The sequence below is a fragment of the Eptatretus burgeri genome, chromosome 12 (genome assembly GCF_056783735.1).
Source record: "Eptatretus burgeri isolate ZD-2024b chromosome 12, Ebu_testis_v1, whole genome shotgun sequence".
Classification (NCBI taxonomy): domain Eukaryota; kingdom Metazoa; phylum Chordata; class Myxini; order Myxiniformes; family Myxinidae; genus Eptatretus; species Eptatretus burgeri.
In genome coordinates this window covers 86,878,958-86,903,390 of record NC_140972.1, presented here as the reverse complement: position 1 = coordinate 86,903,390, position 24,433 = coordinate 86,878,958, and the positions used below count along the sequence as shown (strand labels likewise).

Genomic DNA, 24,433 nt, shown 5'->3' with positions numbered 1-24,433 from the left:
GTTCTTTTTCTGGTTTTCATCAATAATCTCTCCGACTCTCTGGAAAATCCTCTATATCTCTTTGCTGATGACTCCACCCTCTGCCGTACAATCTGTCATCCATCAGACCGGCAAGCAGCAGCTTCTTCGCTCACTGCAGATCTGGATAAAATCACAAACTGGTCCAACACGTGGAACATGTCTTTCAATCCAGGCAAATCTCACACTCTCACTATGTCTCTTCGAAAGGACCGTTTAGAACCCCCCCCATCCACTTTCTCAACAATCCTCTGGAAGAAGTTTTTTCTTTCAAACTTCTGGGTCTCGCTATCTGCCATGACCTTTCCTGGGAAAGTCACATTTCCAACCTCACCTCAAAAGCCAGTCGGCGACTGGGAATCCTCCGTCATGCAAAGTCCTTCCTCGGCCCTCTTGAGCTCCTGACCACTTACAAAGCTTATGCCCATAGCCTGATGGAGTAATGCTCTCCCCTCTGGGCTGGTGCTCCTGCCTCCCACCTTTCTCGGCTTCACGCTGTTGAAACCAGGGCATTTAGGATCATCGGCATCTCCCACAATGAAGCTGAGGCTTTGGGCCTTTCACTCAATCAACGCAGGGTGGTCGGTGGTCATTCTGTCTTCTACCGTCTCCTCTCTAGCCTTGCCCCCCCTGCTCTCTCTGCGATTTGTCCCCACCACATTTGCACAGGGCGCTCAAGGTCCGCCAACAACCCCCTTCTGGTAAAAGTACCAAAATCACGAATCACTGCTCACCTTCACTCTTTCATTCCTCTTTTTTTCCCACCTTTGGAATAAACTCCCTCACTCTATTCTTTCCCATTCTTCCCTCCAGGCTCTCAAAACAGCTGTTCACCACCACCTCTTATCATCCCCCATCCAAATCATCGATCTTTTCTACCCCCGATAATCCACCCAAGCCCACTTCCTTCAATTCCCCTACTTTCCTTCCTGAAAGTTCCTGTAATGTCCATCTTCTCTTCCCCATGTTCCCCGTCCCATCCCTCTCCCTTCCACAGATCTCCTAATGTGTCTGTTCCCCAATGTTTTGGCCCTTCCACTCCCACCCCTCTTGTCTCATGCCCCCCTTGCTGTGCGTTGTGTGTTAGCTCTCATACGAGCCTTGACAAGGTATACAAAAAAAAGGCTAAACAGTGTTAGGATGGTGCTTGTGGTTGGTTCAGAGTTGGTTTTTTTGCAAACATTGTCAAGGCTCATATGAGAGTGAACACACAACACACAAAAGGGGGGCAGAAAACAAGAGGGGCAGGAGAGGGAAGGACAAACCAGTGTGGAACAGAGACATTAGGAGATCTGTGGAAGAGAGAGGGATGGGGTGGGGAACACAGGGTAAACAAGATGGATATTACAGGGACTTTCAGGAAGGAAAGCAGGGAATTTGAAGGAGGTGGGTTTGGGGTGGATTAACAGGAACAGAAAAGATCGAGGATTTGGATGGGGGAAGATAAGAGGTGGTGGTGAACAGCTGATTTGAAGGCCTGGAGGGAAGAATGGGATTGACGAGAGTGTGGGAGTTTATTCCAAAGGCAGGGAAAAAAGGAATAAAAGACTGAAGGTGAGCAGTGATTCGTGATGTTGGTTTTACCAGAAGGGGGTTGTTGGCAGACCTTCAGCGCCCAGCAGCAACATGGTGGGGACAAATCACAGACAGAGTGGGGGGGGGGCGAGACCGGAGAGGAGACGGCAGACGAAAGAAAGACCACTGACCTGCCTGTGGTGAGAGAGTGTGAGGCCCAAAGACTCAGCATCACCACTGGAGACACCAATGATCCTAAATGCCTTGGATTCCACTGCGTCAGGCCGAGAACGCTGAGAGGCAGGAACACCAGCCGAGAAGGGAGAGCAGTACTCCATCATGCTGCGGATGAAAACTTTGTATGTGGTCACGAGCTCAGGTGGGCTGAGGTAGGACTTTGCACAATGGAGAATTCCCAGTCGGCGACTGGCTTTGGAGACCAGGTTGGAAATGAGACTTTCCCAGGAAAGATCATGGCAGATCGTGAGACCCAGTAGCTTGAATGAAAGGATTTCTTCCAAAGGATTGTTGAGAAAGTAGATAGGGGTTTTTCTAAACGGCTCTTTTGGAGAGACTTCATGAGAGAGTGAGATTCGTCAGGATTGAAAGACATGTTCCACATGTTGGACCAGCTTGTGATTTTATCCAGGTCTGCAGAGAGCGAAGAAGTTGCTGCTTGCCAGTAGTCTGAGGGATGACCGATGGTATGGGAGAGGGTGGAGTCATCAGCAAAGACATAAAGAGGATTTTTCGGAGAGTCGGAGAGATCATTGATGAAAAACCAGAAAAAGAACAGGGCCCAGAACACTGCCTTGAGGAACTCCAGGCTGGACAGGACGAGGTGGTGAGAGAACTCCATTTGAAGCCACATGTTGGCCACGACAGGAGAGGACGTCTGCAAGCCCTGAGTGGAGATGGCCTTGCATACCATTGGAAGAGACTTTTCTGAGCAGGGCTGGGTGCCAGACCGTGTCAAAAGCACGGGATATATCTAGGGATATGGCTCTGATTACATGTCAAGCATTGAGTACCTCCATCCATTGTTGGGAGAGCAGAAGCAGTATATCCAGAGTAGAGTGACCTGCTCTGAAACCAAATTGATGATCGGAAATCAAGCCAATGGAGAAGAGGAATGGTTTAATGTCTGAAGCGATGATGGATTCCAGAACCTTGCTGATGATTGGGAGAAGGCTGATTGGTCTGTCGTTGCAGGGATCTGTTTTTGCACCTTTTTATGCAGGGCGGTAAAGCCTGTATCTCACTGGGCTGCGACAGCTCGCGACAAAATGCGAACGGGATTCTCCAAAATGTCTGGAAACATTCGCGGTGGTTCTCAATTTCCTCGCGTGAGTCGCAGGACGTCGCTCTGGTGTCGCTGGAATTTTGAACATGTTCAAAAAATTCGTGCGACAAATTTTATCTCAAAATAGTCACAGAGTCGTCGCGGTTGTCTCGAACCGGTCTCGAACCCTTCTCAATTTAGTTTCCATGAGTCAGAAGGTGCGACAAATGTGACATGCAATGTAATGTAGATAGATTCACAATAGTTCAATCCAGATATGACTTTTTAAAAAAACAAAAAACTCATAGTCCATATTGTAAAACCAGCATTGTCTGTCCTCTTTCTCTCCTGTTCTGAGTAATGGCCTTCAATGCAAACTTTTCACTTTCCCATCATTCCCTTCACCTTCCCATCATTCCTAAATCACGTCACACATTTTTACGTAAATTAGGTCACACACAAAATATGGTCACACCCACAAGCCCCTATCAAGGCTGATGAACAATTGGGTCACACACAATGTTTGTGAGTGCAACGTTGACAAGTAACAGAACACTTTGAACAATCAGGCTTGGTCAGCATTCTCCTGGAATCCCACCATCCTGTTCTACCAGGGCACAGCTCCCACACCATTGTAGTACTCAGCCAGGTACTCTCTTACTCGTTTACCAACTGACAATATGATTGCTGGAAGGGAGAGGCCTCATATATGTATATATATATATATATATATATATATATATATATATATATAATATATACATATATATAATATATATATATATATATATATATATATAATATATATATATATAATATATATATATATAATATATATATATATATATATATATAATATATACATATATATATATATATATATAATATATATATATATGTATATATATATATATATATATATATATATATATATATATATAATATATACATATATTCCCGATTTCTCAATTGTCACGCACAGTTGTCGTGCGACTGTTGCACGACATTTGCGCGATGGTCGCACGACAGTTGCATGTGCCAAAAAAATCTCAATTTTGTCACCTGAACGTCATGCGACATGTATGCGAACTCCAGGCGAAGTTCATTCCAAATTTCGCCGGGAGTTCCTGGGACATTCGTGCCATATTTGTGAGACATACGCAAATGTGTTTTAGTATAAATTCAGTGTGATTCCAAGTGAAAATTATCGCTGTTTATCGCAATTTGGTGTCTCCAACTAGTCGCGACCTGTCGCAGCCCAGTGAGATACAGACTTTATGTTTACTGATTTCCAAGCAGATGGCAAATGACCTTGAGCAAATGAGTGGGTGAATAGAACAGAGAGAGGGTGAGCAAGAGCAGAGGAGCAGGTTTTTAGGACACGTGGCCTGATGCCCTCTGGACCGGTTGCAGAATCTGAGTCGAGGTTTGACAGCAAGCTCTCCACTTTTTGTTCTTTAGTATACCCTGTCGAGGCTTGTATAAGAGCTAACACACAATGCACAGCAAGGTGGGCATGAGACAAGAGGGGTTGGAGAGGGAAGGACAAAACGGTGGGGAACAGAGACATTCGGAGATCTGTGGAAGGGAGAGGGATGAGGTGGGGAAGACAGGGTATACAAGATGGACAATACATGGACTTTCAGGAAGGAAAGCAGGGAATTTGAAGGAGGTAGGTTTGGGGTGGATTAACGGGGGTAGAAAAGATCGAGGCTTTGGATGGGGGAAGATAAGAGGTGGTGGTGAACTGCTGTTTTGAAGGCCTGGACAGAAGAATGGGATTGAAGAGAGTGTGAGAGTTCATTCCAAAGGCGGGAAAGAAGAGGAATGAAAGAGTGAAGGCGAGTAGTGATTCGTGATTTTGGTAGTTTCACCAGAAGGGGGTTGTTGGTGGACCTTGAGCGCCCTGCGGAAATATGGTGGGGACATACTGCAGACAGAGCAGGGGGGGGAGACCTGAGAGGAGACGGTAGAAGACAGAAAGACCACCGACCTGCCTGCCACTTTGTAAGAAGATAAGGACACAGAGTCCAGGGACAGTTGGGTGTGACTGAGCAAGGTGGGTACAGAAAGCGATGGGTTTCGGACACAAGACTTAGATGCAAACACCGAGCTTAGGCATTAGCCTTTTCACGTGCGATTTCAGCAGTGCGGCCATTTGAGGTAAGGGAGGGGAGGAAGGGGGAACAAACAACAGAAACCGATTTGATTAGCCACCACCAGGATTTGGAGGAGGGAGAGAGGTTCGAGAGTTCAGACTTGAGATTAGAAAGATGTTGTTTTCTGGCTCTCCAAAGGGTGGACACACACTTGTTCCGAGCTTTATGGAAAGAACTGAGATTACCCTCAGTTGGGTTTGCTTTCCATGAAGCAAACGCAAGTTGTTTCAGGACAACTGCTTTGCCACAAGCTTCAGTGAACCATGAGCGGGAGCAAGGTTTGAACAATTGAAGTCGAGAGATGACAAAGCTGTGCATGAGAGAGCCAATTTCTTTGAAAGAATTCCCAGGATGAGTTGATGTTGGAGAAAGTAGTAATGGGAGACCAGTTTAAAAGTTTGATGGCTGCTTGAAGATCCTGCCATTCAGCCTGAGTGAAATGCCAGACTTGACGGCGCTGAGGTGGTTCTCTAATAATAGCCAGAGAGATGTCAACTTTGACAAGCACATGGTCAGAAGAACCGATTGGAGCGAAGGAAGAACAGATATTTTCAGGGAAATTTGGCAAAATCAGATCCAGAAGAGATGGAGTACCATTGGTTAAGATCCGGGTCGGGAAGTTGACCGATTGAGTCAGTCCCAATGAGTCGCAGAAAGCTTTTGCCGAGGTGCCATGACAGGTGAGAGAGGTACGCACACCTAGCCAACTGGCATGATGACAATTGAACTCACCACATATGAGGAAGAGAGAGTTTGAATGAGAGGATAGAAGTTGGTCCATGTTTCGGATGGTGAGGTGGAAATGGAGTCATCACTGTTTGGTGGATGGTCAGCACACAAATAAACAGGAGGTGGGAGTGGAGGGGAAGCCATAGCCAGAGGTATTCCTGGAGGTATGGGGGAGTGAGGGCAGTGCATGGAGAGTGAAGAATCAAGTCTTTGATGAAGAGAGAAACTCCTCCACCAGGATGAGGCTCAGGTCTATCATTCTGGAGGAGGGAGTAACCAGGGAGAGATACTAGGTACAGAGAAGTCTTGAGGGAGGAAAGTTTCTGTTAGGCAGATTATGCCTGGTTTGTCAGTGGCAACCTGTAGGGAAAGATCTGTCAGGTTTGATTGAAGGCCCCGGATATTTGAGGTCCAGACTGTTAATAAAGAAGGAGGGGAGGAGGCTTTGGGTGCAGGGGAGGGGAGGGAGAGGGTAGGATGAGTGTGGAGGGGTGGGAGGTAAAGAGAGTTGTTGAATGAATGTGGGGTATTGCATAAGAGCTTGGGGAGGGGGCTGGATGAGGAGGAGAAAAGGCTCTGTGGTGCTGGGTTGAGGTACAGTGGGGAGTAATAAGAGAGGGGGTAGAAGTCAGTTGAGAATTTGAGGAGGTAGAGTGATGAGATGGAGGAGAGAGGGCAGGGAAAGGAGGCAACTTTGTGGATGTGAGGGGGGGGCAACTTTGAGAAGGGGTAGTGAGGGGGGTGAATGGAGGGAGAAGGGTGAGTGGGGAGAGTTGAGAGAGAAAGGTGAGGAGGGAGTTCTTGATAAAGATGAGAGGGAAGCTTAGAGGAGAGAGAGTGTGATGGTTGCTTTGAGAGGGAGGGATGAGAGGGGTGAATTGGCACTGAAGTCGGAAATATAAGGATGATTGATGGAAAGCGAACATCCATAGCAGACTGGGTTTTTTTTAAATCTTTAGTTTAGAAATGCGACTGAAGACATTTCTTGAGGGATGCAATAAAGGCGAATTAAGAGAATGGAGAGCAGAAACGTTGCAACAGTTGGATTTTTAGACAAGGTATGAAGGAAAGGTTGAATTGAGAGCAGTCTGTTGAAATAGGAAAAGAGTTGTGAATTATCTATATATTAATACTGAAGGGCCAATTTTGTGCTCCTCCTAGCAGTCGCGTCACGTTTTTCTCGGTACTGTGACCTGGACTGAAAGAAACTTCGTACCTGTAAGAGTGCATCGCACATAGTGGCAATAGTCAACCTTCAACTCTAAAGCAGAATAAACACTTTTCGTTGAGATGGGGTCGAGAATTGAAGAGGTGGGGGCGGGGGATGAAGAGACGGGGGCAGGGAGTGAAGAGGCGAGGGCAAGGTAAGCAAATTTTTGGGCGGGGGTAAGCAAATTGAAAGTGGAAAACGGGGGGGGGAATGGGGTGGGGGATGAGGTGAATTAGGCGGGGTTAAGTGTGAGGGGTGGACAGGGGGGCGGGGGCCCGGGGGCAAGTGGGGCGGGGAATCAAGAGACGGGGGTCGGGGAGTGAAGAGGCGGGGCCGGGGTAATTAAATTTTTGGGCGGGGGTAAGCAAATTGAAGGTGGGGGGGGAATGGGGCAGGGGCGGGGATGAGTAGGCGGGGGCAAGCACGCGCTGTCCAGTGTATGTCCCTCGAGTGTGGGTGAGCTGGTGAGGGTGGTTGAATGAACGGAATCTGTCTGTGACGCGGCTTCGGCTAGTGATACAGTAATGAGAACCACATGTGTGAAAGAGGAAGGTGAAGCATTATAAGAGATCGTTTCTATTTATATTATTTTTATTTTTTGATAGAGATTGCATAAGATTAGGTAAAGCAAAGCTTGAAGAAAAAATTGTGAGGTGAATGGTGAATTTGGATCGGTAAATGCAGAGGGTAGAAACAGATCACGTGGTTACGGGAGAACCACGTGGTTATGGGAGATGGAAAGTTAAAAGTGAATTTATTTATTTTAAATAAGGATTGCATAAGATTCGGAAAAGGAAAGGTTGAAGTAAAATCGTGGAGGTGTATGGTGAATTTGTAAGGGTAAACGCAGAGTGAAGCTGATGGATCAATGAAAAGTAACAGGAAGTGGGTGTGGTGTGGGGGGAGGGGGGAGACATGTGGATTCAGGAGGTGTAAAGTTAGAAAGGATAAAAGGGAAATTATTATTTTTTTGATGGATTTTTGAAGATTACATAAGATTAGGGAATGGAAGGTTGGAGGAAGAAATTGTGAAGGTAATGGTGAAAGTGGGTCAGCTCAAATAGAATATGGTGTGCCAGCAGATGAAGGAGGAAGAAGAAGAAGAAGAAGGATCGGTACTCATGTGTGTGGACTGTGGAAGGAGAAAGAGTTGTGGTTTTTTTTGTTTATATATTTTTAAAGTTTAAGACAAGAAACAGGGTAGTTGGGTGGGATAGATGGGGGGGGGGCAGAGGAAAAAGTGGGGAAAATAGGAATTGATGGTAATAGGGAGAGAATACAAATAAAATGATCGTACACCGAGACAGGATGGATGGGTCGGCCTCAAGGTACCTGATAAGACAAGGTCGACGAAAACTCACCAAATAGCATGATTTTTGAAACAAAACCGAACTAGGAACACACAGTAAACATGTAGGTGAGAAAATAAACAGTTAAACAGGAAATGCAATGACCGGAAACTCAACTTTGAGAAAGTCGGCAGAGACCGCTGAGAGAAGCAGCCGTCGTCTCGGAACCGGAAGTGAGATATCTTGGTTAGAGAGTTAGAGATATCGTTGGATATACCTTGGGAAGGAAGCCACATAGGCTTTGCCCGTGCTCATGCAGTAATTTCTCTCGTTCCTCCCGTATAAGTGCCTGACATGCCTCCTCCTCCTGCTCAATCGCATGCTGCTCGGCCTGCTCACGGACCTGCACACAGCCCAAAGGAAGGACTCACCACATAGTCTTGCCATAAACAGAAAAATGTTAATGACCTAAGATGTGTATATGCTCTCCATCTAACCCAAATATAATGAGACAAAGTTTTAAAGTGTGTGTGTGTGTGTGTGTGTGTGTGTGTGTGTGTGTGTGTGTGTGTGTGTGTGTGTGTGTGTGTGTGTGTGTGTGTGTGTGTGTGTGTGTGTGTGTGTATATGTGTGTGTGGTTTTTGTCCACCTGTTCCCCTCCACCCCTTTCTCAGTCTGTTATCCTGCCCCACCTTCTGTCATTTAACTCTTCCATAAGTATTGAGTTCTGTACAGCCAAAAATACTCTCGTCATGTTTTAAAGATAATGTTGGTCCTCTGAGTTTAAATGCCTGGTGTTGGCTGAATGGTTAGGGTGGTGGGCTTTGTGATCCTAGGGTCTTGAATTCAAATCCCACTCAGCTGTTGAATTAATACCAGGTGTGGCTAACTTGGCCTGTCATCCTTCTGAGGTCAACAAAATGAGTGCAGGCATGCTGGCTGGTATCCTGTGTCGGAGTGGCGACCCCTCCAGGATTGTGCCCAATAGCCAAGGAGACTGCTTAAGCAGCACCAACACTCTGCACAGAGTATGGTCCCACTCTCCTCTGCGTTTATGAGGCACTGAATGTCACCTTGAATATTGATTTTTTTTTTTTTTTTGTGCATGTGGGCAATTTTAAAAATTAGAATAAATATTTCACTGCAGTCGATCTCTCATTGCTTGTGTTTTTGTCCAAAAGCGTTTCGTTTTGTTCAAAGGTACAACTTCCATTTAGTTTGTTTAATTCGAAGATTCAATCATTGAGTTTATACAGTGGCAGTCGTGCTGTAAAGCATTGATGCCATACAGCTGTGGCTTTCTGCATTTAATATGCACTTAAGTGTGACGTTGTCCATTGCTTTCCAACAAAAAGCCTGTACAGGTGTTCTTTTTGTTATTTGATATGATAAATGTTGTCTCAGATATTGAATAGCATTGTGTAATTTGTCTTCGTGTAAAAGTTAATTCCGACTGGCAACGGCCAAAATGAATTATCTTTCAAAAGTATTGGGACGGGAAACAAATTTGAAGGGCTATTAATTCGCAAGTTTTTTTTTTTTAAATCAATTTCAAATTGGATTTCAATGTCACGAACACTTGGTACCAACGTTTTGTAGATATCAGGCATTAGATTGGGATACTCCTCTTTCAGAGCAAGTGCAAGTTCAGTGGTTTGATTGTGTTTAAGTCAGGGCTCAGGGATTTTCACCACATCGCAGATTTTCCATGTTCGTGTCCTTCAACCAATGTGGTAAGATGCATGCTAATGCTGATAAAGTAGTAATCTGACTTTTGAAGCAATGCAATACAATGGCATTCACCATAGCACCGTATTGCATCAAAAAAGGTATTGCAGTGCTGCCCAAAATGTCACTTAAAGACACTGTTCTCAGACACATCTTGCTCTACAATTCAGGAGTTATATGCACCTTCAGGTTGGGAGGGTTCATTTCAAGTTTGGGTGCATTGTTATAACAACTTTTGGGTAACATCTGTTGGTGTTGTACATGTGCAGCAAAATTGAGATGTTATCCACATGTACGGTGACAGCAATATTATTACCTCTGCCACTGAAGGTGAATGGAAGTTGTGTTTACACCCCTGTTTGTTTGTTTTTTCTGTCTGTGAGCAGGATATGTCAAAAAGTTATGGATGGATTCAGACGAAAAAAAGGTGGACAAGTTGGGTGTGTGACAAAGATGAATCGACTCGATTTTGGTGAGGACCCTGATCCAGATCTGGACACGAGGATTTTAAAAGTGATTTTTCACCATTGAGAGATAAGGCCAAAAACGATAAATAGCACGATATCTCAAAAGTTATGGATGGATTCAGACATTTGTGGATGAATTGGGTATGTGACAAGAATAAGCTGATGAGATTTTGGTTCAGGTCCGGATGTAGATCTCGCCTATCAGTGGGATACAAAACGTAAACTGTTCAGCCTGGCGAAGGTATGCGCTCTACCGAGTGCCGTTCTAGTATTTTAACTGCACATGAATGATATTACAGAGATTTTCAAACTAAAGTTAAAGTCAGATTTCAAAATGTTAAACTTATTAGATTTGATTAATAACTGGAACTTGCACTGCACAGGTTTTATAGGAAAACCCAATCGTTAACCCATTTAAACCCAACATTTTTGCTTAGAAAAACAGTATTTCCTCATTTAATCGCTGGCACCATATGATTAAAATGAAGTTTATATTACATCCTTCCAACATGAAATTTTATGGTGCACTCTCTTGAGGAATAAATGCCACTCTAGAAAGTTTATAGATGTACTCCCCTCAGAGAGTACAATGGGAAGGAAGGGGTAGTACAATGTACAATGTACAAGAGAGTACAATGGGAAGGTATAAAGCAGTTTAATAGAACTTCAAATAATTCTCTGACTTTTTCAGAGGAGGAAGATTATTTCTATCTTGTAGGTGTCACAAGTGGCTGTGCAATGTAAAATCCATCACACATGTAAACTAAGTGATTAGATATTCATGGTTTCAAAGTTCTAGGCAAGGAAGCAACACCTCCAGAAGTATGAAGCACAATACTTTTAAAATATAAGGATACAACAAACTGCATCAAACTTTTTATAGCCAGTTGACACGATATCAAATTCATAATGCTTTTTGGTAATATTTTAAACATGCTTGTTGGAAAAAGGAATTTGAACATCTCAAAGCCAAGAGGGTTTGTGTGACACCGATGTGACATTTAACAGCCAATCATGGCCCAACAAATGGGAGGCATGCCTGCCTCTGTCCTTCCTTAAACAGTGCCATAAAGTATTACATATGACCAACATTTACTATATATATATATATATATATATATATATATATATATATATATATATATATATATATATATATATATATATATATATACATAAACATATACGTGTGTGTATGTATGTATGTATATATATATATATATATATATATATATATATATATATATATATATGTATAATGTATGTATATATACAGTACACACACACACACACACACACACACACACACACACACACCCACACACACACACACGTGTATATATATATATATATATATATATATATATATATATATATATATATATATATATATATATATATATATATATATATATAAATATATAAAAATATATATATGTAGCTCTGGAAAAAAATAAGAGACCACTCCAAAAAAAAATTAAATCAGCATCTCCACATGTATGGCAGCCATTACATTCCAGTGTCTGTTGAATTCCAACACGGGCACACCTCATTCGACTTAGTGAGGTACTGATTAGGTGATCACCTGAAACGAATCTTATTTAACAAGGAAAAGTATAAAAACCACTGCTGTGGTCATCACTATCCTCTTGCAATTGGACCGGTTGGATGGCAAAAACAGTGCTAGTAGTCCCTCAAAAGTAATTGGAATCAAAAAAATAACTATTGACCATGCCAAAAGAGTTTAAAAGAAAAGTTTTGAGTGAGGAAAAGAAGGGTTCAATTCTGGCTTTACTGGCAGATGGATACAGTGAGCGTCACGTTGCTTCAATCCTTAAAATTTCAAAGACGGCGGTTCATAAGAACAAGGTCAAGCAGCAGACATTGGGGACAACAAAGCTACAGAGTGGCAGAGGGCAAAAACGACTTTCCACTGACCGGATGACCGCCAACTCATTCGAATGTCACTCAACAACCGTAGCATGACGTCAAGTGACCTACAAAAAAGAATGGCAAACGGCAGCTGGGGTGAAGTGCATGGTGAGGATCGTTCGAAACAGGCTCCTATGGGCAGGGCTGGAGTTGTGCAAAGCTCAAAAAAAAGCCCTTCATCAATGAGAAGCAAAGAAGAGCCAGGCTGAGGTTTGCAAAAGACCATAAGGATTGGACCGTAGAGGACTGGAGTAAGGTCATCTTCACTGATGAGTCAATTTTTCAGCTTTGCCCAACACCTGGTTGTCTAATGGTTAGACTGAGACCTGGAGAGGCCCACAAGCCACAGTGTCTCGCATCCACTGTAAAATTTGATGGAGGATCGGTGATGATCTGGGGGTGCTTCAGCAAGGCTGGAATCGGGCAGATTTGTCTTTGTGAAGGACTCATGAATCAAGTCATGTACAAGGTTGTCCTGGAAGAACACTTGCTTCCTTCTGCTCTGACAATGTTCCCCAACTCTGCAGATTGGTTTTTCCAGCAGGACAATGCTCCATGCCATACAGCCAGGTCAATCAAGGTGTGAATGGAGTACCATCAGATAAAGACCCTATCATGGCCAGCCCAATCTCCAGACCTGAACCCCATTGAAAACCTCTGGAATGTGATCAAGAGGAAGATGGATGGTCACAAGCCATCAAACAAAGCCGAGCTGCTTTTATGTGAATGTGAAATGTGAAACAGCAATGTGAAAGACTGGTGGAGAGCATGCCAAGTCGCATGAAAGCTGTGATTGAAAATCAGGGTTATTCCACAAAATGTTGATTTCTGAACTCTTCCTAAGTTAAAACATTAGTACAGTCATGCGGCACTTAACGACGGGGTTATGTTCTGAGAAACGCATCGTTAAGCGACGTCGTCATTGTGCGAACATCATTTTTTTTTTTTCGTTTTCGAACATCGTTTTTGAACATCGTACTTATACAAACCTAGACACCGAGGCTATATGGTATAGCTATATGGTTTCCAGGTCAATCACTTGACGTGACCTCTTACTGGCAATATCAGCAGTGGATTTTGTATGCTTAAGATCCATGATGAACAAAACAACATGAGATTAAATCAAGCACACGGAAAAATGATGCAATCAAGAGATGCGGTTAACACGAGATGTACAGTCGAACAATGCTGCGTGACACGGCATGCTGTTTTACAGTAAACTTTTTTTATAAGTAGAAAGAGTACACTCTAAAATAACGATCAAAAGTACAGTATAGTAAATACATAAACCAGTAACATCGTTGTTTATTATCTTTATCAAGTATTATGTACTGTACAGTGTACATAATTGTATGTGCTATGTTTATACGACTGGCAGCGCTACGTCGGCTACATCACTAGGCGATAGGAATGTTTCAGCTACCTTTTAAAAAAAAAATTATTTTTTCAGAGCTGGCAGATCCGTCATATATGCGATCCGTCGTTGCCCGGAACGTCGTTAAGCGGCGCATGACTGTATTGTGTTGTTTAAAAATGAATATGAACTTGTTTTGTTTGTATTATTTGAGGTCTGAAAACACTGAATCTTTGTTATTATTTTGAGCAGTTGTCATTTTCTGCAAATAAATGCTATAAATGACAATATTTTTATTCGGAATTTGGGAGAAATGTTGTCAGTAGTTGATAGAATAAAACAAAAATGTTCATTTTACTCAAACACATACCTATATATAGTAAAACCAGAAAAACTGATAATTTTGCAGTGGGCTCTGAATTTTTTCCAGGGCTATATATATGTATATGTATGTATGTATGTATATATGTATATATTTATATATATATATATATATATATATATATATATATATATATATATATATATATATATATATATGTGTATATATATATATATATATATATATATATATATATATATATATATATACATATACTAGTAGTAAAGCCCGGCGTTGCTCGGGCTAGCAATAAAGCCCGGCGTTGCCCAGGCTTTCTTGCAAATTTCCTGAATAGCTATTCGGGTTAGGGTTAGGGTTAGGGTTAGCTGTTAGGGTTAGGGTTAGTGTTAGGGTAGCTATCCCTAACCCTTACAGCTTGGCATAGAGGAGGTAAACAGCGCCCGGGGCAAAGTGGAAATTTGCGTCCCCCGTAGGCCTTAAACTTGAGTGTATTTGAATGGAAAATCACATAAGGGATATCGATTTATCGATTTTTTTCGAATATCGGAAGTGTTATGGAAAAAATGTATCGCCAATGACCTAAGTTGGACCAAAAGCCGTAATCGTACCGAATTTGAATGGAATCAGTTGGAGTTTGTGAAAATGCATCAAAACGAATTTTGAGGGGCCTCTTCAGGAAGACAATAATATCATTAGTATATGTGCCAAAGCTTGTTTCATTTCATGCAGTAACAAAAATCTGATGGTGGAACAAAGAAAGGGGCGTGCCGAAATATTAATATAGATATACATACATATAAACAGACATTTGAAGGACATGACCGTAAAACAGACTAAAAAGAAAACCACAAAGCTTTTTGTTGTGTTCTCTTCAGGTGAAATTCACACAAAGTGAATGAGGTAAGGAAGAAGAACAGTCTAATAAACACCTATCAACAAAGTCAATTCAGATTTTACATTCTCCACTGAGTTCAACAGTCAGTTCAATACATGTACAATATGTACATTCCTTTTATACCAGACTCGGTGGTGTAATCGTTGGAGCATCTGCTCTGAGTCTGAGAGGTTGGTGTCATACCAAAGAAAAACCCCAGCCAAGTCATACCAAAGACTTTAAAATGATAGGTGCTCCTTCCTTGTTTGGGCGTTCCGCATTTAAAAGGATAGAGCACGGACCATCCCCGTCGGCTGGCATCCATGGAGATGAGGAAATTCCTCCTGAGGAATATGCCCTGCTGAGTGTGGTGAGAAAAGCGGCGCCATTGTTGTGATGTTGCTGGTACCCAGAGTATCCAGGGAAGTGACTTGAATATTACACTTGAATATTAGACAAGGTTACAAGTGTCAGCACCTGAAAAATATCTCAGAGGTATTTTTTGTTTGAACACAAGGTATTAGGCTTGTAATGGAGCTGCCACTCACATACACATGGACATACTGACAGACAAACACAGCCACTAAGCTTGGGGAAATGCCATCACTTCCCTAGATACTCTGTGTACCAGCAACATCACAACAATGGCACATCACAACAATGCTCCACTCTGCAAGGTGTTCTGGCCTCCAAGAAGTGTAATCACCCTCCTTTTCTATTATACAATCAAAGCATGTGGAATGTCTCTCACCACATGCTCCAACAAGCTGGCTTTCTTCTCAGCAATCTGTGCTGCTCTTTCCCATGCAGTGTCGGCTTCTTTCAGCTTTACCTCCAACTCCCTGAGCTCTAAACTACAAGTTGGAAAGGGAAGCATAAAGGCAATTATTCATGTATTTATACTGTAAATAAAAGGTGAAATGCAGATTTCTTGGACATCGACAATGGGAGGAAGTTTGGGTGAATTCACGTGAAAAAAAGCAGAATTTAAGAGAAGGAAGAGAAAGGTGGTAAAGGAAATGTGGGAGGAGTGGGGAGAATAGAGAAAGGAGGTTTTGAAGGGATAGGATAAAAGGAGATGTATCTGGCAGAGGTTGAGTATGTTGGGGGAAGGGGAGAGGGAGGGGGAGGGGAGAACAGGGTGTGGTGGAAGGGGGGAGGTCAAAATTCCTGCATATTTGCAAAGAAGGTATAATAAAGTAGCAGATAACCCAGTTTTAACTGGTTGCTCTCATGGAATTAGTTTCCAATAGAGTGTGGAATATTTAGAGAGTTTGCCAGGAATGTCCTTTGACAGCCTAATGGCAGGGACCTGCAGAAATTCTATGGAATGTAAAAAGTGACTTCAAGTCCTCTACCTCTTTCTTCTTCAAGTCCTCAACCCCCTTCCTTCCAGCCTCAAGTCCTCAACCCCAAGTCTTCAAACCCCTTCCCTACCCCAAGTCCTCAAACCTCCTTTCACAGCTCTCTGTCCCCTCTCTGCCTCTCCACCCCAACTATCTATCCTCTTCTCCCCTTTATTTTTCAAGTCCTCAACCACCCCCCAACACCCCCATCCCAAATCCACAATCTCCTCCCAGCAACAAGTCCTGAACCTCCCTCCCCCCAAAGCCTAAACTCCCCTTTCCCAACTGTGTCCCTTCTCCTCCCACCCCCCCCCACTCAAACTCTCTGTCCTCCACTCCCTCTTTTTTCTTCAAGTCCTCAACTTCCCAACTCAAAATAATAGTCACTAACTGTTAAGAATGCTAAGGTTTGTTCGTGAAGTAAATCGACAAAAAGGAAATTATTTGTTGGATGGAATTGACGGAATAATTTGTGGTTATATTATTTTTACTTCTGGTAGGTGTTTTAACAGGCGATTCTGACATTATACACCACCCGTGAGACGTTGTGCTTCCGCTCACAGAAGGCATTGTCAGAGCGCTCTTTTGTACACCTCACATGTGCATGAAAAGTTCGTGGAAGCATCAATAAGGAGTCCCAGATTCCGCTTTTAAAGGAATTCGTTCCCAATAGAGTGTAGAATATCTCTGGAGTATGCAATGAATGTCTTTTGACAGCATAAAAGTCACTAACTTTTAAGACTGCTGAGGTTTCTCGGTGAAGTTAATTGATGGAAAGGTAATTATAGGTTGACAGAATTGACTGAATAGTTTGTAGTTATACATATTTTTGTTAAGTTCCAGTAGATGTACGAACCAATGAGTCTGAGCTTCTACACCACCAGTGTGTGCAACAGAAATGCACATAACGCTAAATTGTGTGAATATCGATTATTGTAGACTTTCACATGCACTGCCCAGACAAAAGATCTCTTAAATGAGGTATCATCCAGCATTATACATGCTCGGGTTATGACGTTTACCCCATTCAGACACAATTGTGCAACTTGAGTTTACACTGATGAGTCAAAACATTATGACCACTGACAGGTGACATGAATAACATTGATTATGTTGTTACAATGGCACCTGTCAAGGGGTGGGATATATTAGGCAGCAAGTGAGCAGTCAGTTCTTGAAGTTGATGTGTTGGATGCAGGAGAAATGGACAGGAGTAAAGACCTGAGAGACTTGGACAAGGGCCAAATTGTTATGGCCAGACGACTGGGTCAGAACATCTCTGAAATGGCAAGGCTTGTGGGGTGCTCCCAGTCAGCAGTGGTGAGTACCTACCAACAGTGGTCTGAGGAGGGACAAACCACAAACCAGTGACAGGGTGTTAGGCACCCAAGGCTCATTGATGCGTGAGGGCAACGAAGGCTATCCCATCTGGTCCGAACCGACAGAAGGTCTACTGTGGCACAAGTCACAGAAAATTTTAATGGTGGTCATAGGAGGAATGTGTCACAATCCACAGTGCATCACACCCTGCTGCGTATGGGGCTGCGTAGCCACAGACTGGTCAGAGTGCCCATGATGACCCTGTCCACCATTGTAAGCGCCTATAATGGGCAAGCGAGCCTTGGAACTTGACCTTGGAGCAGTGTAAAAAGGTAGCCTGGTCCGATGAGTCCCATTTTATTTTAGATTACGTGGATGGCCGTGTACATGTGCGCCGTTTACCTGGGGAAGTGATGGTACCAGGATGCACTGTAAGAAGATGACAAGCCGGTGGAGGGAGTGTGATGCTCTGGGAAATGTTCTGCTGGGAAAACCCTGGATCCAGCCATTCATGTGGGTGTCAATTTGACACGTGTCACCTACCTAAACATCATTGCAGACCAGGTACACCCCTTCATGGCAATGGTATTCCCTGACGGCAGTGGCCTCTTTCAGCAGGATAATGCACCCTGCCACACTGCACACATTGTTCGGAAATGGTTTGAGGAACATGATGAAGTGTTCAAGGTGTTGCTCTGGCCTCCAAATTCTCCAGATCTCAATCCGATTGAGCATCTGTGGGATGTGCTGGACTGACAAGTCCGATCCATGGCGACTCCACCTCACAACTTACAGGACTTGAAGGATCTGCTACAAATGTTTTGGTGCCAGATACCACAGGACACCTTCACGGGTCTTGTGGAGTCCATGCCTTGGCAGGTCGGCGCTGTTTTGGCGACACACGGAGGACCAACAGCATATTAGGCAGGTGATCATAATGTTTTGGCTCATCAGTGTATATATGGATAGATAGAATATAGATAGATACACGGCATCAAAAAGTGATTCTTCACTGAACTCCATATTTACCTCTACCACCGAAGGTTGAGGTTATGTTTTCACCCCTCTCTGTCTGTTTGTCTGTCTGTCTGTCTGTCTGTTTGTTTGTCTGTTTGTGTACAGGATATTTCAAAAAGTTGTGGACGGAATCGGATGCAATTTTGTGGACACGTTGGGTGTGTGACAAGGATGAACTGATTCCATTTTAGTGAAGATCCAGATCCGGATCCGACCACTACAATTTTGAAAGTGATTCTTCACCATTGAGAGATCGGGCCAAAAACGATATATAGCACGATATCTCAAAAATGTTTTGGGCCAGATATGTTCTCGTGGATCAGGCATTACAGGGAGGAAGTATGCGCTCTAGTGAGTACCCTTCTAGTTTTTCCCTGCAATTCTTTTTACGCCAATGTAATAGCCATTCATTATTTAATGTACTTTTATATTCTAAACGAGCAAGGGTACCCAAAGTTGCCTAGCAACACCAGGTCCCTCCTCCCAGTCCTTCCCCTCCCTCATACCACCCCTTCCCCTCCCTCTGGACTCCCACCTCACCCCTTCCCCTCCCTCCTCCCAACCCTTCCCCTGCCTCCTCCAACCCACCCTCCCTCCAGACTCCCACCCCACCTCTTCCCCTCCCTCCTCTCATGCTTTCCCCTGCCTCATCCCACCTCACCCATCCCTCCGGACCACCACCCTTTTTCCTCCCTCCTCCCACCTCCACCCTTCCCCTCCCTCCTCCCACAAAGGCATTTTTGCAGGGTGTATATTTGGAGAACTTAACTCAGTCAGTAACCTTTTTTCTACAAACTTATTTACCCTTGAAAGTTATGTCGTTAGAGGAGCAGTACAATTACCTTGAAATCGATATACAGTATAGGTTGTGTTTGAACTATTTTTCGGTTTTTGAATAATTAGCGATTAGCGCATTTGAGAAGTCATGTGACTCCTTCGTTGACTTTCCAATCGTTGTAACGTCTTAATTAAGTTATTCTTCACATCTGATACCATATTTGACAATTTGAGCGCATCGTCTCACCAATTATATCGGTATTCGGGTGGAAATCCAGAAAGATTTGGCCTTTCTATAAAGCATTGTATTTATGGATCTACCCTCGAAGTTGGCGACAGGTGGTGGCTCGTGTGTTTATAAGTTATGAGTTGTGAGAAAATGACTGTTTAAAATCCATAATAAGTTGCATTGTGGAAAAAATTTAATCCGATAGCTTTGTTACAGCTTAGAGGCAAGTGTGTGTATCTCTAGGCCTGACTGCCAACCCCTGCATAAAGCATGCTTTTCATTTCAAATTCAAAACAAGGAATGTACATAAAACAGGAAACAGATCAATGTCCATCTGTAGCCAAAAGCATTCTTGTAGCACCATAGGAGGAGGATAGAGCTACCACCGTGGAACTTGTGCCTCTGCAAGCTCAAAGCAAAATTATTCCTCCACTTGCTTGTTTTGGCCGTCGACTTCACTGAAGACTTAAAGGGTTTAAAAGCTCATTTGGAAGATGTGACAATCTGTACTGTAAGAGAGATCTTTGTCTGTCTGTCTGTGTCACCATTTTTCTCAAAGATGGCCAAACAGATCTTTGTCAAACTTTCAGAGGTTCATCAGTGAGTGTCGGGGAGTGTTTTCGGCCAATTTTTTTTTTTTTTAAACCAAGTTGGATTTTTTTTTTTAATCTCTTTACAGTATCGTGCCTAAGCCTTTGTAACTATGTGGAAAGTAATATTAAATGATCCCCGATCCCATTCATTAATAGGGGTAAGGAAATGTTTTACACCCCCACAAACAATTGAAAAAAAAATAGATTTCTTCAAAATGCCGACAATATTAGAACAGCACTGGGCAATGCCGGGTATCCCTGCCATTTATGCCTGGTGTTGGATTAATGGTTAGGGTGGTGGACTTTGGATCCTAGGGTCTTGAGTTCAAATTCCACTCAGCTGTTGAATTAATACCAGGTGGGATTAACTCGGCCTGTCATCCTTCCTTGGTTGGCAACATGAGTGCCAGCATGCTGGTATATTGTGTTGGAGTGGTGACCCATCCAGGATTGTACCTAATAGCCAAGAAGACTGCTTAAGCAGCACCAATGCTCTGCACAGAGTATGGTCCCAATCTCCTCTCCTCCTGCCAGTTACATATAAAATATTGATGAAGCTCTGGTTATCTATAACAAATTCCTTTTAACGGTTCATAATAATTAGGGGGAGTCCTTTCATCTGCATGCTCAAAACAGCTGTTTTAAATTCTGAAAAAGGTTACTCTTCACAATGGAGACATACATTGTTTGGAAAGTTCATTTGTGCAGAACTTCCCTCATCGGATTATGATACCTGGACTCTCGAATGCGCTGTCTTATTTTCTTATCACGCAGCTCTTCAATCTTCATTTGCTCCATCTCATGAGCAATGCGCTCCTCTTGCTCCCTCTGTTGCTTCATGCACCTGCGCTCTTCTTTTCTCTGCTCCAAACATACACCCATAAATTTAAAAATATTATATTGGTTGAGGCTGCATTGACTGTCCAAGAAATTCTTGTAATGGCCTCCTCCACTTACGATTGTGGTAAATCAGCATATCTTTGCAGATCAAAACCCATCACAAGGCCACAGTAAAAACGGCTACAAGCATAACCGTATAACACAAATCAAAAGCAAACAAGTTGGACAAAACTGGGCCAGGCATGTTATTGTGACTGAATACAAGTATGGCAAGCCGCAAGCGTGGAGTAGTACATGAACAAGGTGCATGTGGACAGGGTGTTACAAAGTCTTGCCCTGTTGAGTGCGTCCTCTCGACGTTGATTTTCCTCTTGCTCCTGTCGCCAACGCAGTATCCAACGATATTTGGAATGTTTCTGGCTGGCCAGCATGTAAGCGTGTGCTTCATTGTCGGCAACCCATCGTTTCAGCTGTTGCTGCATATTTTCTCGTTGTAATTGTGCGACTCTTTGCCGTTCTCGCAATACAAAGCGCTCTCGCTGGGCAGACATGGATGCCTAGGTTAAAAATTCCAGATCAAATGGCACACTGTGTTATGGTTAGCACAACAACAACAACAACAACAACAACAACAACAACAACAACAACAACAACAACAACAACAACAACAACAACAACAACAACAACAACAACAACAACAACAACAACAACAACAACAACAACAACAACAACAACAACAACAACAACAACAACAACAACAACAACAACAACAACAACAACAACAACAAAGGCAGGAAGAAACTAAGATTAATTCATACAATGATAGGTACAATGTTGTACACATATGAATACAGGGATACAGGGTACTTGAAATGTATTCCAGCGCAAGAACATTCAGCAAGTACAGCACCAAGCAGGTATGGTCTTATAGAGTGGCACATATAGGTGGATAAGAGAACTGTATAACTATATGCACATAAGTACAAGGACATTGCTGACTTATATTTTTTATATACATAGTCGAGACTTGTGGAAGAGCTGGAAAAACTTAACGGGTCAGGACGGAACAGACAGAAACAGGAGTAAAAACACTCATGCATGGAGAAGGAAACTCCAAGGAGGAAAAACTGGAAATTTAAGAGGGATTTGGGTGGGGTTAACAAGGGTAAAAAAGATCATGGTTTTGGATTGGGGACAATCTGAGATGGTGGTGAACAACTGTTTTGAAGACCTGGAGGGAATAATGAGGTTGAAGTGGATGTGGAAGTTAATTCCATAGATGGGAATAAAGAGGAACAAATGAGTGGAAGTGATCTGGGATTTAAGTAGTTTCACAAGAAGAGGGTTGATGGTGGACTGTGTGAGTCCTGCAGAAACCTGGGGGACAAAGCACGGTAAGCGCAGAGGGTGCAAGGACAGAAATGAGGCGGTAGAAGACGTATCACCGACCTGTCTGCGATGGTGAAGTGATAGGCCCGTAGACTCAGATTCAGCATGGAAGATTCCAATGATCTTGAAGGCCTTCATTTCCATGGCGTCAAGCTGAGCAAGATGTGAGGCAGAGGAGCCAGCCTCGAGGGGAGAGCAGTACTCCATTGAGCTGCTGATGAAGGCCTTGTAGATGGACAGGATTTCAGGTGTGCCAAACTTTGTATGAATGAGGATGCCCAGTCGGCGACTGGCTTTCGAGGTCAACTTTCAACAGGAAGTTTCTTTCTGTCAACAGGAAGAACTTTGTATTAATGAGGGTGCCCAGTCGGTGACTGGCTTTCGAGGTCAACTTTGAAATGTGGTTTGCCCAAGAAAGATCATGGCTGATAGTGAGTGAGACTCAGGATTTTGAATGACTGAGCCTCCTCAAGTGGATTGTTAAGAAGGTAGATTGGGGGGAAGGGGGATTTGCCAAACGGACCTTTCAAGAAGAGATCGTGAGAGTGAGAGATTTATCTGGATTGAAGAGATATTCCAAGTGTTTGACCAGCTTGTGATTTTTCTCAAGGTCAGAAGAGAGGGAATAGGCTGCAGCTTGCCTGTCTGAAGGATGAGGGATGTCACGGCATAGGTTGGCGTCATCAGCTAAATAGATAAAGAGGATTTTCCAGAGGGTCAGAGATCATTGATGAAGATCAGGAAAAGGACTAGGAGCAGAATACTCCCTTAGGGCTCCTCAGCCTTGACAGGGAGAGGAGATTAAATAATTATGTTGAGAGCCACACGTTGGCTACGAGAGTCGGGGAAGTCATGTTTGGAGAGTAAGGCAGGATGCCGGACTGTAAAAGCACGAGATATGCCCAGAGAGACGGCCCTGAACTCATGTCTGACATCGAGGGCCTCCGTCCATTGTTGTGTGATTCCAAGCAGCATATCCAAGGTGGGGTGACCTCGTCTGAAAGCAAATTAGTAATCTGAGATGAGGTTGTTGGAGAAAAGAAAAGTTTTCATATTAACTGCGATGATGGATTCCATGACCTTGCTGATGATTGGAAGTAAGCTGAAACATCTGTTGTTGAGGGGATCAGTTTTTGCACTTTTTAAAATGTAGTGCAGTGATGTTGGCAGATTTCCAAGCAGATGGAAAATGACTGAGCACAAATGACAGGTTGAAAAGGGCAGAGAGAGGATGTGCAAGAGCAGCAGAGCAGGTTTGTGGGACACATTAACTGATGCCATCCGATCTAGTTGCAGAGTCAGAGTCGAGGGTTGAAGGAACCTTCTCCACCTTCTCAGGTGAAAAAAGACACAGGAGTTGGGTATGACAGAGAAGGATGGATACCGAGAGTGAGGGGTTTGGGACACAAGATTTGGAAACAAACACAGAATTGAGGCATTCAGCCTTCTCACGAGCAGAGTCTGCTCTGTTGCCATTTGAAGATAGGGAAGGGATGGAAAAGGAGCATATACAGAGACATGACAGAAGTAAATAGACACCTTAAATTTCTTCATTTCATCTGTATAATGCAGTTTTACTGAGTGATTTGAACAAATATTCAACTATTTCTTTGCAGAAACGAGTTCCTGGGCATTGTATGACAATTAACTATGCCACGAACCCAGGGAGCACACAAACTTTCCAATTTTCAAAGAGGATGAATTGTTGGCCATTTGGAAGGTGGAATCAGCCAGCATCAGATAGCTCAGAACCTTGGCATTCCACTTTCTACGGTCAATTGGGTGATTGTGCAATTCAGCGGCGAAGGCAAGGAATCCACAGCTTCCCATTCTGGTCGATCTGGGCCCTCAGAAAGGTGTCTTCGAGCTGTCAAGCGGTCCATAGAGAAAACTCCCCATTACAAGGCAGCAGATATTGCAGAGGAGGTTCAAGTTAGCTCAAGCACTGCCATGAGGTACCTTCATCAACTGGGCTACGATGGGAGAACAGCGAGGAGAAAACCTCTTCTTCGACCAGCCAAC

General features: G+C 43.3%; 1 protein-coding gene across 4 annotated transcripts in view; it reads right to left on the bottom strand.

Annotated features, from left to right (window-relative positions):
- Positions 1-24,433, bottom strand: part of LOC147016047 (uncharacterized) — a 43,474-nt gene that overhangs the window by 4,723 nt on the left and 14,318 nt on the right. For 2 of the 4 annotated variants that reach the window (XM_085848736.1, XM_085848735.1), the window contains exons 2-6: positions 22,472-22,738; positions 21,358-21,579; positions 20,916-21,043; positions 15,652-15,754; positions 8,480-8,605 (exon numbers count right to left, since the gene is read on the bottom strand). In XM_085848736.1, coding sequence (XP_085704862.1) covers positions 8,480-8,605; positions 15,652-15,754; positions 20,916-21,043; positions 21,358-21,579; positions 22,472-22,618 — 726 coding nt within the window. In that variant the 5' untranslated portion in view covers positions 22,619-22,738. Of the gene's footprint in view, positions 1-8,479; positions 8,606-15,651; positions 15,755-20,915; positions 21,044-21,357; positions 21,611-22,471; positions 22,739-24,433 lie in introns of all 4 variants that reach the window. The other 2 variants (XM_085848738.1, XM_085848737.1) reach the window with 2 other exon arrangements.